This window comes from Erythrolamprus reginae, chromosome 8, assembly GCF_031021105.1.
Source record: "Erythrolamprus reginae isolate rEryReg1 chromosome 8, rEryReg1.hap1, whole genome shotgun sequence".
NCBI lineage: Eukaryota > Metazoa > Chordata > Lepidosauria > Squamata > Dipsadidae > Erythrolamprus > Erythrolamprus reginae.
The window spans coordinates 3,701,524-3,718,081 of record NC_091957.1 but is presented as its reverse complement, the minus strand read 5'-3'; the positions used below and the strand labels follow the sequence as shown (position 1 = coordinate 3,718,081).

General features: G+C 43.6%; 2 protein-coding genes across 6 annotated transcripts in view; one reads left to right on the top strand and one right to left on the bottom strand.

The window, feature by feature from the left end:
• FKBP15 (FKBP prolyl isomerase family member 15) overlaps positions 1–6,913 on the bottom strand; it is a 51,369-nt gene extending 44,456 nt beyond the window's left edge. Inside the window, exon 1 of one of the 4 annotated variants that reach the window (XM_070758534.1) lies at positions 6,684–6,913. In XM_070758534.1, the coding sequence (XP_070614635.1) occupies positions 6,684–6,736 (53 nt within the window). In that variant the 5' untranslated portion in view covers positions 6,737–6,913. The remainder of the gene's footprint in view (positions 1–6,683) is intronic. The other 3 variants (XM_070758533.1, XM_070758531.1, XM_070758529.1) reach the window with 3 other exon arrangements.
• A 145-nt stretch (positions 6,914–7,058) lies between these two features.
• SLC31A1 (solute carrier family 31 member 1) overlaps positions 7,059–16,558 on the top strand; it is a 24,820-nt gene continuing 15,320 nt past the window's right edge. The window contains exons 1-2 of one of the 2 annotated variants that reach the window (XM_070758519.1): positions 7,059–7,148; positions 12,251–12,413. The gene's annotated coding sequence lies outside the window, so the exon portion shown is untranslated. Of the gene's footprint in view, positions 7,149–12,250; positions 12,414–14,799; positions 15,036–16,558 lie in introns of those variants that run through there. The other variant, XM_070758520.1, reaches the window with a different exon arrangement.

The following is a 16,558-nucleotide window of genomic DNA, read 5'->3' as shown; positions in this document are numbered from 1 at the left end:
CACTGTTTTATTGTTGCTGTTAGCCGCTCCGAGTCTCCGGGGAGGGGCGGCATACAAATCCAACAAATAAATAAATCTATTGAAAACCAATCTACAAAAAGAAGAGAATTTAATCAGTGTGCTAAATCCAATTGCCGAGCCCAAATATTCAGTACTTGGGGCTAAACAGGCTCCCCTAAAAATTATAACAACCTGCCACACCAAAACGTAGCCCCACCCCACACCCCACAGAAAACCGAGGCAAACCAACCGACCCCTGCGCAGGTTGCCAGAAATAATCGGTCCTCCATGAGTCCGCCATTACTCTGCGGGGTTGTGTCTCCGTCTATCAACTTCGCTCTACTCACAATCTACATTGTGACTGTTTTACTGAAAGATAATCACATTCGCCCCCCCCTTTCTTCTCTCATCTTGAAGCATCAGCAGCCAGGGGGCTGGAAAGCTAACAATGCAAGCTCGGGTTTCCAAAAAAAAACACACACCAATCCTGAATTTGCACAGAGATCAGGCCTCTGGGGACCTTGGGGAGCGACCTTGAAAAGGTAGAGGTGAGTATCTTCCTACCTAAATTTAAAGGGAGCCGGTAAAGTCAAGGAACATGTGACGCTCCACGTCCCAAAAATGCCAGGGGTTTTCTAACAGCTCTGACAAATCAGCCATCGAACGAACACATACACGTGAACAACACCTACACATTACAGTGTTCCCTCGATTTTCGCAGGTTCGAACTTCATGCATAGCCTATACCACGGGTTTTCAAAAAAAATAATAATTAAAAAATACTTCGTGGGTTTTTTCCTATATGTTTTTTCCTGCCCGATGACATCATACGTCATCACCAAACTAATAATTTTTGCAAATAAATAACAAAAAAAAATTGTTAATAAATAATTATGTTTATAAATATCAGGATCACGAAGTGTCTTATTCAATGGTGAGTACCAGTAATAATGGTGAGTAAATGGTTGCTAAGGGTATGGGAAATGGTAATTTAGGGGTTTAAAGTGTTAAGTGTTAAACAACCCAAACAAAGAATCCCTAAGATCACCCCCAGCTATCCAGGCAGGGAAATACACTAGATATAAACTGAGCACAAACTTACTAGCACTGATGATGTTATCTAGTTGGGTCACGAAACGTCTACAAGTACCAGGAACTCCTCGTTTCAACCCCGAGCTTCAAATTTTCTCCTTTGTTGGTCAGTGCACCAACACTTGTAAGAAATCTGGTCACACCCTCTTGTAGGTCCTCGAGACCCATTCTGGGCGTCCCACTTTAAGACGAGTTCAAATTCAAGGGGACAGATACAGAAAGTCCAAAGATGAAGGGGATTTTATGACATGAGAACGGAGGAAGGAGGCGCCTATAGCCAGTGAATTATTATTATTTTTTTAAAAGACTGCCTCATGGTACTTAAAATTGCACTGCCTGCTAATAAAAGTTTTTAAACAGTTAATAAAAACAAGCGTTTTGCTAATCCCAAAAAACCCCGCAGGGCTTTTTATTCGCGAAGATAAAGAGAGACGCCAGCACAGGGCAGTGGTTTCCAATTAAAAGCTTTAAGCCTTCGTTGGGGTGGGGGGTGGGGGTTTCCAACTGAAGAAAGCAGCATCTATTATCTCCTTCCCCTTCTAGAACATCAAATTAAGGGAAATGAGAGAGAGAGAGAGACAGTCTCGTGACGTGGTCTTGGCTTGCACTGCGGGCCTGGAAACTTAGCCCATCATCACATGTTTCTCATTTTGTTAGCTGGCTCTGGATGGGAGGAAAAGAAGAAGAGAAAAAAGGAAGTAAAGTTGAACAGGATCTCTAGCTGTCCCGGACACCCCCGTCAAGTTTCTTCACTCGGGATTCTGCAGACTTTTTCTGGGCTGATTTTATATATGGGGTTTTTTTTCTTTTCCTTTCTGTCGAATGTGGCCTAGAGGTTCAAATCCCAGTAAAGGATGTCGCTTGGCGGGACCCAGGGGAAGAGCCTTCTCTGTGGCGGCCCTGGCCCTTTGGAATCAACTCCCCCCCCCAGAGATTAGAATTGCCCCCACCCTCCTTGCCTTTCGTAAGCTCCTTAAAACCCACCTCTGCCGCCAGGCATGAGGGAATTGAGATACTGTACTCTTTCCCCTTATGCCTTTACAATTTTATGCATGGTATGTCTGTATGTATGCTTGGTTTTTATAATAATGGGTTTTTTACTGTTTTTAGTATTGGATTATTACTATATGCTGTTTTATTATTGTTGTTAGCCGCCCTGAGTCTGCGGAGAGGGGCGGCATTCAAATCAAATCAAATCAAATCAATCAATCAATCAATCAATCAAATAAATAAATAAATAAATGGTATGGATAGCTGATGAGAGCAAAATAGCTTGAAATAGATCTATACTAGTCTCCCTTCCTTTTCATTATCTGCAAAATATATTACATATATGTATGTATGTATTTGTATATGTATGTGTGTATGTATGTATTTATGTGTATGTGTGTGTGTATGTATGTATTTATGTGTATGTGTATATACTGTATAACATATTTTTGCTGATAATGAAAGGGAAGGGAGACTATATACATATTTATACATACATACATACATACATACTGTATAACTAAAGGGTATTTATCATCAATGTTGAAGACAGGGAGAGAGAAGGGGGAGAGGGAGGAAGGAAGAGAGGAGGAGAGAGAGAGGGAGAAAGGGAAAGAGGGCGAGAGAGTTGGGGCAGAGAAAGAGAGATGGAGGGAGAGAAAGAGGGAGGGAAGTAGGAAGAGGGAGAGAAGGAGGGCGAGAGATGGGAAAAGAGAGGGATAGGGAGGAAGGAAGAAAGAAGGGGAAAAGAGATGGGGAACGAGAGAAACAGAGGAGGAAAGGGGGAGAGAGGGAGGAAAGGAGGGAAAGGAAGAAAGAGAGAGGGAGGAAGAGAGAGGGGAAAAAATTGACAAATACAGTACTGTACTAGCTTTCCCCAAATTGAAAAGTACAAGAAGTTCCCTCCCCAACCAAGGGCAAAGGAATTATGGGAGTTGAAGTCCCAGCTTATCTCTAAAGTGAGGCAGGGAAGGCCGGATCCTCCTTTACCTTCACTGTCTATCTTTGCATCTCATCGCCAAGGGTTCGAAACGCATGGACCATGTGGAAACCGCCCAAGAGTTGCAAAATCTTCCCTTTTTTTGCAAAGCCAAGCCACGCTGATCACAAGAATGCAATCGTGGAGTTCCCCTATTATGACATTTCCTCCTGACCTTCCCATCCTGTTTTTTCTTTCTTTCTTTTCTTGCCCTCTAAGAATTTTTTTTCCATACAAAACTATCGGCAACGGTAGAGTTCGGACGCTTCTCCAGTTTCCTCCCTCTCGTCAATGACAACAGAAATTAAATCAAGCATTGGGCTGATTCAAGTCCTCACTTATATTGCAGCCCTCCTTGAATTTCTCTCAATGTCATCTACTTTACAGGGCTCTTTGGAGCTTTGTGTGTGCCCAGATATAATTCTATCCAGAAATGTACTTTTATCTACATTTTATCTTGGTTATTCTGTTTATTGGAGCTGGGCTGGAGGGAAATGTTTCCACGGGATGCTTTTCAGTAAAACCGAGAAGGTAATGTATAGACAGAGTCATCACCCTTAGACATGTAGAAACATAAAAGATTGACAGCGGAAAAAGACCAGCTGATCCATCTAGTCTGCCCTTATATACTATTTCCTGTATTTTATCTTAGGATGGATCTATGTTTATCCCACGCATGTTTAAATTCAGTTACTGTGGATTTACCAACCACATCTGCTGGAAGTTTGTTCCAAGCATCTACTACTCTTTCAGTCAAATATTTTCTCACGTTGGTTCTCATCTTTCCCCCAACTGACTTCAGACTGTGCCCCCCTGTTCTCGTGTCCACTTTCCTATTAAAAACACTTCCCTCCTGAACCTTATTTAACCCTTTCACATATTTACCGTAAATGTTTCGATCACGTCCCCCCTTTCCCTTCTGTCCTCCAGACTACAGTATACAGACTGAGTTCATGAAGTCTTTCCTGATAAGTTTTATGCTTAAGGCCTTCCACCAGTTTTGTGAAATCAAATCAAATCAAATCAAATAAATAAATAAAACCCAGTTCTGACCACGTAGTAAGGAAGCTCCCTGCCTTGCTTAGTGTCATGAAGTCTTTCCTGATAGGTTTTATGCTTAAGACTTTCCACCATTTTTGTAGCCCGTCTTTGGACCCGTTCAATTTTATCAATATCAATGTACATGCCACATATCTCTAGGCAAACTTAAGGGCAACGCTGCTGAGTTCGCGCATGTTTGCCTACAAGCAAAGCCAGACCCTGGTTTTATCTTAAGCCTATTTACGCAAACTACGATCTGGAAAGGAGAGTCTACCTTGCAAGCCAACAAACTGTTCCCCGCAACCAATTTGTGGTGGAAAGCATGGGACGATGTGCAGACGGGCAGGGAAGGGTGGCTTTTGTGGCTAAGTTTTAATTCCTTCTCTGATGCCTTTCATTTCTTGGGTGTAATTATTTTACTATGTTTCTGTGCTCTGCAGGCTGCTTAACCTGGAATAATGCAGGTACACAGGTAAATTTGACAAGCAGGAATATCTCTTCCAACCCCCAACCCCTCGTATTTCCAAAGCCAGCGGAGTCACAAACACTAATCTAATCAACACAAGCTTCTACCCACCCAACCCTTTGCCCTTTCATTGCACAACTTAGCAAGCCGGCTTGCTTAACCAAGCACATTCTTGCAACATTCGGAGACAAGATAATTATTCTCCCCACCAACCTCTTCAGTGCTCACTAAACACCACACAACTAGCAACTAGTTTTCGACCACACAGCTACTAAGAAAGATATATAAATATGGATAAAGGGAAAGATATATAAGTTTAAGGATAGCTCCGATGTTGGAATGAAGTTGGGGGTTTCTGAATTGCTGGACTGCTAACCATAAATAAATAAAATGGATCATGATGAGACCTACTCAGGGGAGGAAGAGGAAGTAGAAAGGAAGGGGGGAGGGAGAGGAAGGAAGTAGGAAAGAGGGAGAGAGGGAAAAAGAAGGTAGAGGAAAGAGAGGAAGATAGAGGAAGGGGAGTAGTATGAAATATAGAAGGAAATCAGACAGGAGATAAAAGTATAAAATGGAGCAAATTTAAGATATATGTTTATGGGCAGTATAACTATTGATGTTTTGATATTGTGGTATATGTATGGATGTTTATGTAAGTTTGGTGTAGTAGTAGTAGTAGTAGTAATAATAATAATAATAAACAACTACCAAGACATTATGCCTGTTTATGTCCTTAATTTGGGAAATAGATTGGTCATTGTCCGCTACAACAATGGTACAATTGACAAAAGAATACAGAAACACTGTTGAGCTTTATTTAACCAGCAACTGACTCTATTTTTTAAAATAAGAACTTAGGATTCGGTGTTTAGTAAAGCAAGTCTACGCAACAGGGCACTCTTCAGATGTCGTGAATACGACTGTCCAGGCCTCACACAACACATTAGGCTGTCCTGGGCTGTGATTTAACTGAGTTACAAATGGTTGTGTTTAAAAGCCACACCCCAAGCAATAATCTATAATTTACCAGCCATAATGGTGGTAAAGTATGTGACCGAGTAAGCCTTAATGCAGTGTGTGAACTCTCCGCCCTGAGAATCCTTGATTATTTTATGTATTAAATTGAAGCTGCCGCCCATCTCACTCTGAAAAGTGGGTGGCTTCGAAATGCTTATAGTCACCATATACAGTAACCCTGCAAGGTAGGAAAACGTGAGAGAGAACATAGGGAGATGGGTGGTTAAGAAATGAATGAATGAATGATAGATAGATAGATGATAAAGAAGAAGCTAGATGATGGATAGATGAGAGGATAAGAAGATGGATGGATAGGATAAAAATATGGGGAGATCATGTGCCACTAATAGTTTATAGATTATAGTTTTTTTCACTCAAATGACTCTCTTGCAATGGAATGAATGAAAAGATTCTTTTCGCGCCCCCCACTTTAAATAGGTTATATATTGTGTGTGTGCAAGCAAGACATCTGGGACTTGAACACAATTCAAAAGCTTTCCTTGAAGAGCCCCTCTGCATATGCTCAGGAGTCTCCTTTGAGACCCTGCGATGTCCAATATTATAGGGGGAGGGGAAGTGATTTCCAAACTGCACTCTGCACACGCGCAGAAAAAGCCACTTGTGATTTTAGACACCCACACTGTCGGTCCTTCCGTCCATCCCCCCCTCAAGAAGTTTAAATGCCCTCTGCACATGCTCAGAGGCATTCTCTGGGCTCAGAAAGCCAGCTATGGCTCTAGTCAATGCCCCCTCAAGAAGTTCAAATGCCCTCTGCGCATGCTCAGAGGCATTCTCTGGGCTCAGAAAGCCAGCTCTGGTTTTAGGCACTCCCCCAGAAACTCAAATGCCCTCTGCACATGGTCAGAGGCATTCTCTGGGCTCAGAAAGCCAGCTATGCTTTTAGTCAACCCCCCCTCACGAAGTTCAAACGCCCTCTGCGCATGCTCAGAGGCATTCTGGCTGGGACACCAAAAACAGCCCTCACTTAAACCAAGAGGGGTGCTCCAAGTTGCCCCCTCCTCAAGTTTGACAAGCGAACGGAAGTGCCTAGTTCCTCTTCCGGTCCCGCCCCCAGCCCCCCCCCTCCCGTATTCTCACCCCCCCGTAGGAGACACGAAGTCGGCATCCTCCTCTTCGGCGCCCCCGAACATGTCTAGCTTGCTTTTTTTTCCCGCTCTCGCCGGTCCGCCTCGCCCGGCTTTCCGCGCTCGGCGGCAGTGTCGTAAAAAAGCTCCCGTCCAGCCCACTTCAGGAAGCGGCTAGTGAAGGAGCACGTGACCCGAAAGTACGGCTCCCGGGGCGGCCCAAAATTCCTCCCCTTCCACCGCAACGCACCGCACGTCCCTTGCTCTTGCAAAAGGGCGATGCTATGCAAAAAGAGGCGGGGTCTCAAAAAAAAGGAGGGGGAAGCGGCGCTAATAACCAATCAAGACCGCGTTTGAGCAACGTCACGCGCCCCGTTGACCAATCCGCGCGCGGCGGGGGCGTGTCGGCCTGGAGAAGGGAGACACGTCTGAGGGGAGGTCAAAGCAGAGACGGCGGAGCGGGGCGGCCGGCGATTGTGTGAGTGACCGACCCCGGCGGGGACTCGGGCTTGCTTTTATGCAGACAGAGGACAGGGACAGAAGCTTCCCCCGCTTCAAAAATCCCCCCCCCCTTTCATAATAACTTTGGAGCCCTGGACTACAAAGCCCATGATTCCCCGCCCGCGCCTTTGGGAATCATGCATGGGTTTTGTAGTCCTTCTGTTTTGAAATAGGATGGCAGAACAGGATGGGAGGATTTGCTTGTTTGATTACTTTCTGGCTTGTTTAGGAAGCCTTTGAAGCCACTGGCTGGGGATGATGGGAGTGGAGGTCCAAAAGCATCAGGAGGGAAAGAGTGTGGAGAGAAAAGGGGGGGAAATGGTGGGGGAGGAGGAGGAAAAAATTAACCTTGGAGATCAGGCTGCGATCCTGTGTTGAAATCTTGTGCAATACGCAAACATACACATTCCAAAGATGTGTGGGTGGGTGGATTCGAACCCTGGATCGATCCTGCTGGGGGTGCTGAGTTATATTCCTGCGTGCCAAACAAGCTACAAAGCTTTGTGCCCACCCAGTGTAGCAACCTAGCGCTGTTAGATTTTATTCCTTTATTATTTATTAAAAATGTGTAGGCTGCCCACCTTTACTTCCTTGGGTCTTTTAATGGGCTTTTAATCAGCTCCTAGAAAACAATTGCAATTTCCTCATGGGAGGAAATAGGCAGCTGCAGAACAAAATATTGACAATGATTGACTAAATAAAGAAGGCGAAAGAGGATCCAGGCTGAGAAGGAAGCATTGACGGACGGACGGATAGATGGATGGATGGATGATAAAGAAGAAGATAGGTGATAGATGATGGATAGCTAGATGAGAGAGAGGATAAATCAGAACATAGATATATAGATAGACAGATACATAAATACATAGAGCAGAATAGATAATAGGTTTGGGAAGGAGAGAGAGAGAGATAGGCTAAAGCAGAAGATGACAGATAGATAATGATACATAGATGATAGGTTATAGAGATAGATAGATAGATAGATAGATAGATAGATAGATAGATAGATAGATAGATGACAAAGAAGAAGCTAGATGAAAGATGATGGATAGATGAGAGAGGATAAAGAAGATGGATGGATGGATGGATAGATAGATAGATAGATAGATAGATAGATAGATAGATAGATAGATAGATAGATAGATAGAAACATAGAAGACTGACGGCAGAAAAAGACCTCCTGGTCCATCTAGTCTGCCCTTATACTATTTCCTGTGTTTTATCTTAGGATGGATATACGGTATGTTTATCCCAGGCATGTTTAAATTCAGTTACTGTGGATTTACCAACCACGTCTGCTGGAAGTTTGTTCCAAGGATCTACTACTCTTTCAGTGAAATAATATTTCCTCATGTTGATTTTGATCTAGCTTCTTCTTTGTCATCTATCTAGATAGATAGATATAAAGCAGAAGATGATAGATTAGGAAAGTAGATAGGTAGGTAGGTAGAATGGTAGATAGATAGATAGATAGATAGATAGATAGATAGATAGATAGATAGATAGATAGATAGATAGATGACAAAGAAGAAGCTAGATGAAAGATGATGGATAGATGAGAGAGGATAAAGAAGATGGATAGATAGATAGATAGATGACAAAGAAGAAGCTAGATGATAGATGATGGATAGATGAGAGAGAGGATAAAGAAGATGGATAGATAGATAGAAAGAAAGAAAGAAAGCAGAAGATGATAGATTAGGTAAGTAGATAGATAGGTAGGGAGAATGATAGATAGATAGATAGATAGATAGATAGATAGATAGATAGATAGATAGATAGATAGATAGATAGATGTAAGTGGGTACATTTTAATCCCGAGAATCAAATTGCCAACCTCCAGAAATTGGGTTGATCCCTTTTTGCCCACCTTCCTGGCTTAGATGTTTGAAGAACTTTCCCAATCTGCAGAAATCAATGCACGTACTGTATCTTGGCCCTGGGAAATGTATGTTTGTCCCCCACCCCAGGAAGGAGTGGCGCTGGAATGTTTTTCCCTTCGCTGCTTTGAGCACTGCTGGAAATTTTCTGGAGAGGATGCCCAGCAAAGTTAAACAAACATTCCAGGCCTCTCCTTCTCTACAAGGTTCTTTTCTCCCTTCCTAGGATGGTTGTGAAAATGTGCGGCCTGCTGCCGGGATTTAGCCTTTGTGGGTTTTGTAGGCTTCCGCTGCAGTTTGTGAAATTGGGCTATAGCTGGAGACTCACACCACCTTTGTGCGTTTGCCTGTGTGTCTTTTTTCCAGGCATTTGGCCAGCTTCTTGACTAGCTTAACAGGCGTTTGGGCACAAAACTGGCTTGGCAATTCTCTTAGTATTGAGCAGATTTATTTTCTTTCTTTCTTTCCTTTCTCCCTCCCTATCTACCCTTCCTTCTTTCCTTCCTCCTTCCTTCCTTCCTTCTTTCCTTTCTCCCTATCTACCCTTCCTTCTTTTCTTCCTCCCTCTCTATCTACCCTTCCTTCCTTCTTTTTCTCCCTCCCTATCTACCCTTTGTTCCTTCCTTCTTTTTCGCCCCCTTCCTTCCTTTCTTTCTTTCCTTCCTTTCTCCCTCCCTATCTACCCTTCCTTCTTTTCTTCCTCCCTCCCTCTTTCTTTCCTTCCTTCCTTCCTTTCGTTTTCTCCCTCCCTATCTACCCTTCCTTCCTTCTTTTTCTCCCTCCCTCTTTCTTTCCTTCCTTTCTCCCTCCCTCCTTTCCTTTCTCCCTCCCTATCAACCTTTCCTTCCTTCTTTTTCTCCCTCTTTCTTTCTTTCTTTTTTTCTTTTCCCCCTTTCTTTCTTTCTTTCTATCTATCTTTCTTTCCTTCTTTCCTTTCCTTTTTTCTTTCACTGTTCTTTCTTTTTTAAAAAGTTTTTTCTCCTCTGTGAATTTACCATAATTGTTCTTGAGGTTAATAAAAACTTCCTCCTAATGCCTGTTTAAAAAAAAAACGATTCTAGTCTCCTTCCTCCCTTTTTTATTATCCGAAAGAGGAAACCTGGGTAAGCTTTCTCTTGTTCAAAGGGCAGGTGGATTTCAATGAAAAGGCAGTTCGGATGTTTCTTTGCCAGTTGAACAAGGCAGCGTAGCTTTCCAACTTAATAAACTTCAAGGAGGGCTTGCTTCAAAGGCTGGATATTCTTGATTTCACACAATATCTTCATAATAAGGCATGAAACTGATTTTTCCGGGGAAGCATCTCCCCACTGGTGGATGTAGCCCCTTATTCCTCCAGCTGCCTCCATGTGTTTAATTTCATTTCATTTAATTCAATTTATTTAATTCAATTTATTTGATTTGACTTCTATGCAGCCCAATCCCAGTGGGACTCAGGGCGTCTTACAACAGTAATTAGTGCATACAATAAACAAAGTCAAACATTAGGCATAAGAACAGTAAAAGCCCATAACAGACCCTAATGAAACCATCCAATCAAACCTACATACAGAGCCAGTTACAAATCAGATGTGATGTTACATTCACGGCCCCCAGGCCTGCTGGAAAACTCAGGTCTTCATGGCCTTTCCGAAGGACAATAGGATGGGAGCAGTACGGACATCGGGGGTTAGTTGGTGCCATAAGGACGGGGCAGCCACAGAGAAGGCCCTACCCCAGTGATGGCGAACTCTTCCCTCCAGCAAGACACAAGGGGGGGGGTGCCCTGTGGGTACCACTCCACACAACTGCAGCTACACTGTCGGTCTGAAGAAAGGCAAAATTTACACGCGCACTCCTGACAATGCAAATAATGTATATCTAAAGTTTCGCATTCGCACCATTACTGCAGGCTGCGAAAAACAATGGGGTGCATTACTTCCTTACGACCCTCATAAGCCAAGCACTCCGAGGATTCGGAGAGGGGCAGCATACAAATCTAATAAATTATTATTATTATTATGGCTGTGGGTTTTGCCTCCCAAGGACAATTCCATCCGTCCGTCCATCACCCTGGGGGGGGGGAATCATTGACCCCCCTCAGAGAGGGTCCGCAGCTTGGGCGTCCTCCTCGATCCACAGCTCACATTAGAGAAACATCTTTCAGCTGTGGCGAGGGGGGCGTTTGCCCAGGTTCGCCTGGTGCACCAGTTGCGGCCCTAGTTGGACCGGGAGTCACTGCTCACAGTCACTCATGCCCTCATCACCTCGAGGCTCGACTACTGTAACGCTCTCTACATGGGGCTACCTTTGAAAAGTGTTCGGAAACTTCAGATCGTGCAGAATGCAGCTGCGAGAGCAATCATGGGCTTCCCTAAATGTGCCCATGTCACACCAACACTCCACAGTCTGCATTGGTTGCTGATCAGTTTCCAGTCACAATTCACAGTGTTGGTTATGACCTATAAAGCCCTTCATGGCACCGGACCAGATTATCTCCGGGACCGCCTTCTGCTGCACGAATCCCAGTGACCAGTTAGGTCCCACAGAGTGGGTCTTCTCCAGGTCCCGTCAACTAAACAATGTCGCTTGGCGGGACCCAGGGGAAGAGCCTTCTCTGTGGCGGCCCTGGCCCTCTGGAACCAACTCCCCCCCAGAGATTAGAATTGCCCCCACTCTCCTTGCCTTTCGTAAGCTTCTTAAAACCCACCTCTGTCGCCAGGCATGGGGGAATTGAGATACTCTTTCCCCCTAGGCCTTTACAATTTTATGCATGGTATGTCTGTATGTGTGTTTGGTTTTATAATAAGGGTTTTCAACTGTTTTAATATTGGATTGTTACATGCTGTTTTTATTACTGTTGTTAGCCACCCCGAGTCTACGGAGAGGGGCGGCATACAAATCCAATCAATAAATAAATAAATAAATAAATTATTACCTGTCTTGGCTGGCTGTGTTGCCCTTGTTGTCTTCAGCTGCTACGTCAAAACCCTGGCAGGTGAGGTTGTTCTGTTGTTCTTATTATTTTTTTTCCCATTCTTAGGTTATTGACCCACCCAGATTTATCTGATCTCAGGCTGTGTGTTTACCAAAACTGGAATCCACAAAGTGCCCTTTTCCATGGCAGCAATCTGTCTCCCGTTTCAAGAGCTTTCAAAATTGGCATTTCTGTTGAGTAAATAATCCGTTTTTCTTTTCTCCCCCTTCCTTTCCAAATGGGCAGTGAGCAAACACCAATATTTTGAGTCGAGGAGTTGGAAAAAAAAACGCTGAGCGGGTGTTGTATTGAAATACCGAGCAGGAACCAGGAAAAAAATTATAATTCTATTTGCAACTGATCTGCCGTGTTGCTGCAAACGCCGTCTTTTCCTTCCTGGATCTAAAAGGTAAACGAAAAGAAATGAAAATGTTATTATCAGTTTTCTCTGCTGTCGGGTTCCTGGAGGCAAGACCATGCTGCTAAACGTTAGCAGAACTTCAGCTCAACCTAAGCAGAACTTCAGCTCCCAGAATTCCTCCTGTGGGCTGTGGAATTCTGGGAGTTGAAGTTTACACCTCTTAAAAAGGTCGAGGTTGAGAGACTCTGGATAAACAGGTGTCTAGGATAAATGGGAACTGTTCTGTCGGGCTCTCTGGTAGACTCCTCCCAAAAATTCACAGGTACAAATTTCAGACACACACACGTTTGAAAATTCAAAACAATGTTCTTTATAATGAAAATTCACTTAAATCAAGCCCTCTTTTGGTATAGCCAAGAGCACTCGTCTCCAAACAAACTGGTAATCGGTACAAGTCCCTTATGAGTCCTGTGATACTTAGCTTGCAGCTGTGAGGCAATTCACAGTCCTTCTTTCACAAAGTGAAACACACTTTGCTCTGGTTTAGTTTCAAAGTGGGGGAAAATCAGCACACAAAAGGTCAAAGTCAGGCACGAAACACAATGATCAGATAATCCTCCACAGGCTGCTCTTTATAGCAGCCTCACTAATGACCACAGCCCCACCCAACCACAGGTGGCCTCGTTTTCTCTTGTAATAATCCTTCAGTTGTTGCTGCCTATGCATCGCTCTCCGCATGCGTGGCTGTATCATGAACTCTTGTTCTGAATCCAAGGAGGAGCTAGATAATTGATCTCCTTCTGAGCTGTCTGCCCCACTCTCCTCCTCCCTGTCACTCATGTCTTCTTGGTCAGAGGAGCCTTCATCATCAGATTCCACCGGGGGGGGGGGAAACAGGCCTGCAGCATGTGGATGTCTCCCCCACATCCACAGTCCTTGGGGCAGGAGCTGGGCCAGAGGAACAAGATTATATGGCAAGCAAAAGAAGAAGAAAAAGGGTTCTAAGTAAGTGAATAGAACAGAAAAGGAGCCTTACCATAGGATTATCAAGGAAATAAGCTACGGTTTAAATGTAGGGCATTTCCAAAAAAAATAAAAATAGTGGGATTCTTCTGGGTGAGCCATATGTTTGTTTGTTTTTAAAAGTCAGGGCTGTATTATTCAAGGTGGAAGAAGCTTAGCTCTAAATGAGACCAGACTTTACAGCAGAGGTCTTCAAACTTGGCGACTTTAAGACTTGTGGACTTCAACTCCCAGAATTCTCCAGCTAGCTATCCTGGCTGGAGAATTCTGGGAGTTGAAGTCCACAAGTCTTAAAGTCGCCAAGTTTGAAGACCTCTGCTTTACAGCATTAAACTTTATTTATTTATTTATTTTCCTCCACCAAAATTTCCATATATATCAATGCATATTTTAGTTTACTGTACTTATTTATTTTATTTGTTTTGTCCAGTCCGTATTGGTGGTATGCAAAGATCTAACAATATTTATTATTATTATTATTTATTGGATTTGTATGTCGCCCCCCTCCGTAGACTTCAAACCATAATAGAAGAAATACAATGGTACGCCGAGAGATGGTTTATTTATTTTTATTTTTAATTTAATCAGGCTAATATGCCTGCTAAGAAACGGCGGCAGCAAGCTTTTGATTTTTCTTCTTCTGAACTTCAAAGCACCATGCCGACTCCGTCTGAATATTATTATTATTATTTATTGGATTTGTATGTCGCCCCCCTCCGTAGACTTGGGGCGGCTAACAACAGTAGTACAAAACAGCATGTAAATCCAATACTAAAACAGCTAAAAAACCCTTATTTGTAAAACCAAGCATACATACAAACAAACATACCATGCATAAATTGTAAAGGCCTAGGGGGAAAGAATATCTCAGTTCCCCCATGCCTGATGGCAGAGGTGGGTTTTAAGGAGTTTGCGGAAGGCAAGGAGGGTGGGGGCAGTTCTAATCTCAGGGGGGAGCTGGTTCCAGAGGGTCGGGGCCGCCACAGAGAAGGTTCTTCCCCTGGGACCCGCCAAACGACATTGTTTAGTCGACGGGACCCGGAGAAGGCCAACTCTGTGGGACCTAATCGGTCGCTGGGATTCATGCGGCAGAAGGCAGTCTTGGAGATATTCTGGACCGATACCATGAAGGGCTTTATAGGTCATAACCAACACTTTGAATTGTGACCGGAAACTGATCGGCAACCAATGCAGACTGCAGAGTGTTGGTGTAACATGGGCATACCTGGGGAAGCCCATGATTGCTCTCGCAGCTGCATTCTGCACGATCTGAAGTTTCCAAACACTTTTCAAAGGTAGCCCCATGTAGAGAGCATTACAGTAGTAATAGATTATAGCTTTAATAGATTATACCTGGATGTGGATGTCAGCGGGATATTATTATTATTTTTTTTGCACCACCTTGAATCAGAGGCCATAAAGGGCTCGGCAATTACAAAGTTCGCAGTCTAAGAGATGACACGTCTCCCATCCCTGGATAAACTCCCGATCCAATTCCAGATGACCTCAACCGGGTGAGCCCTTCTGCCTTCCAAACCAAGGTTATCTTGTGACAGACGGATCGAAGGGCTTTACCGAACAAGCAGCTAGAATAACGCCGGGCTTATTTCAGAATAGAATCCTGCTTGGCACAGCTTTCCGGATCAGGTAAAGTTTCTATCCCGGGTGATAGGAATGGTGAGAAAAAACTAGTAGTAATAGTAGTGCAGACTTAGTAAATAGCTTGACAGCATTGAAGGAATTATTTGTTTAGCAGAATAATGGCAATCAGGAAAAAACTCTTCTTGTATCTAGTTGTCTTGATGTGCAGTGCTCTGTAGCGACGTTTTGAGGGTAGGAGTTGAAACAGTTTATGTCCAGGATGCGAGGGGTCAGTAAATATTTTACCCGCCCTCTTTTTGACTCGTGCAGTATATAGGTCCTCCATGAAAGGCAGGTTGGCAGCAATTGTTTTTTCTGCAGTTCTGATTCTCCTCCGAAGTCTGTGTTGGTCTTGCTGGGTTTCAGAACCGAACCAAACCGTTATACAGGTGCAGATGACAGAATCAATGATTCCGCTGTAGAACTGGATCAGCAGCTCCTTGGGCAGTTTGAGCTTCCTGAGTTGGCACAGAAAGAACATTATTTGTTGTGCTTTTTTGATGGCGTTTGTGATGTTTGGTGACCATTTTAGGTCTGGAGATATGATAGAACCTAGAAATTGAAAGGTCTCTACTGTTGATACTGTGTTGTCTAATATTGTGAGAGATGTTGGCTGCATAAGCAGGAAGAGGGACATTATGATCCCACTATATAGAGCACTGGTGAGACCACATTTGGAATACTGTGTTCAGTTCTGGAGACCTCACCTACAAAAAGATATGGATAAAATTGAATGGGTCCAAAGACGGGCTACAAGAATGGTGGAAGGTCTTAAGCATAAAACGTATCGGGAAAGACTTAATGAACTCAATCTGTAGAGTCTGGAGGACAGAAGGGAAAGGGGGGACATGATCAAAACATTTAAATATGTTAAAGGGTTAAATAAGGTCCAGGAGGGAAGTGTTTTTAATAGGAAAGTGAACACAAGAACAAGGGGACACAATCTGAAGTTAGTTGGGGGAAAGATCAAAAGCAACGTGAGAAAATATTATTTCACTGAAAGAGTAGTAGATGCTTGGAACAAACTTCCAGCAGACGTGGTAGATAAATCCACAGTAACTGAATTTAAACCTGCCTGGGATAAACATATATCCATCCTAAGATAAAATACAGAAAATAGCATAAGGGCAGACTAGATGGACCATGAGGTCTTTTTCTGCCGTCAGACTTCTATGTTTCTACGTTAGGATGGGAGGGTTTCTCGTAAAGTCTAGCACTATTTCTATGGTTTTGACAATTCCAGATTGTTCTGGTCACACCTCGAGGCCAGTTGTTTAACCTCCCATCTGTATGGCGTTTCTTCGTTGTCTCGAATGAGACCGACCACTGTTGTATCCTCTGCAAACTTTCAGTAATTTATTTAACAGATGGATCGTTTGAGATGCAGGGGATGGCCGGGGTTTTAGACATGCCCTGTTCAGAACATTTCAAAGCCGCCTGACCCCTCTGCCACGGCACTGAAGACGTACAAAGAGAGAGACTGTGAAAATCGGTGCAATTTTCTCCGTTAATGATTACTCTTGGGTGTA